The 739-nt window shown below is 40.6% G+C and overlaps 1 protein-coding gene across 1 annotated transcript in view; it reads right to left on the reverse strand.

Annotated features, from left to right (window-relative positions):
• LOC104488931 (nesprin-1-like) overlaps positions 1-739 on the reverse strand; it is a gene marked incomplete at its 5' end in the record, with an annotated part of 48,377 nt that overhangs the window by 22,790 nt on the left and 24,848 nt on the right. Inside the window, one exon of the mRNA XM_010131031.1 lies at positions 176-358. Coding sequence (XP_010129333.1) covers positions 176-358 — 183 coding nt within the window. The remainder of the gene's footprint in view (positions 1-175; positions 359-739) is intronic.

Below are 739 nucleotides of genomic sequence, written 5' to 3' on the forward strand. Positions count from 1 at the left end.
CCTACAGATGTCGTGCTCTGGGCACCTCAAAGTGAACTGATAAGGACCCTCCCTCTTCCAAAGGCAAAAATCCCCTTAATACCATTGTGCAAATGCATTAAACTGGAAGCTTCTGGAGTATCTCTGATTCGTAAGTAGAGTAGTGAAACTGAAGGGCTTAAAAATGGAAGATTACTTTTAGTCTGCGCAGGATGGAAGTAACTCGCTTCTGTAAGTTGTCCCATCTCTGGTTCCCCTCATGAACCATTTGCTTGAGCTTGCCAGCAGAGTCAGTGCGGTTCTCTCGGGCCAGGCGGCGATATTGTTTATTGATCAGTTCCAGCTGAGTCAAACATTCGTGTACTTGTCTCTGGAAGGCCTAAAGCAATATGAAAAAAAGACACCATCAGATTTTTAATTATTGAAATCAGGATACATACATAAGTCTCTTCCTTTATTGTGACCCTACTACACCCTGACCTGTGCTAGCTGATAGATTTGGCGATGGATGCAGACATCTCCTGAGAGCTATACTACGGAGAGGCTGCCTTCTGATCAAAATGAGAGAAAAAAGGGAAGAAGTTTACAAACATGACATAGCTCATTGAATGAGAACTTGCAACACGAATACCCGTTATAATGGCAAAACTGGCACAACAAAATAGACTCCCCTTTCTATTCAATCATTGCATTTGAGAACAGAAACACAAACAATGAACATGAAATGTTTTTTTTTAAAAAAAAAAAAAAAAGAACAGAA

The sequence above is a fragment of the Buceros rhinoceros genome, unplaced genomic scaffold, assembly GCF_000710305.1.
Source record: "Buceros rhinoceros silvestris isolate BGI_N320 unplaced genomic scaffold, ASM71030v1 scaffold5292, whole genome shotgun sequence".
NCBI classification, from domain to species: domain Eukaryota; kingdom Metazoa; phylum Chordata; class Aves; order Bucerotiformes; family Bucerotidae; genus Buceros; species Buceros rhinoceros.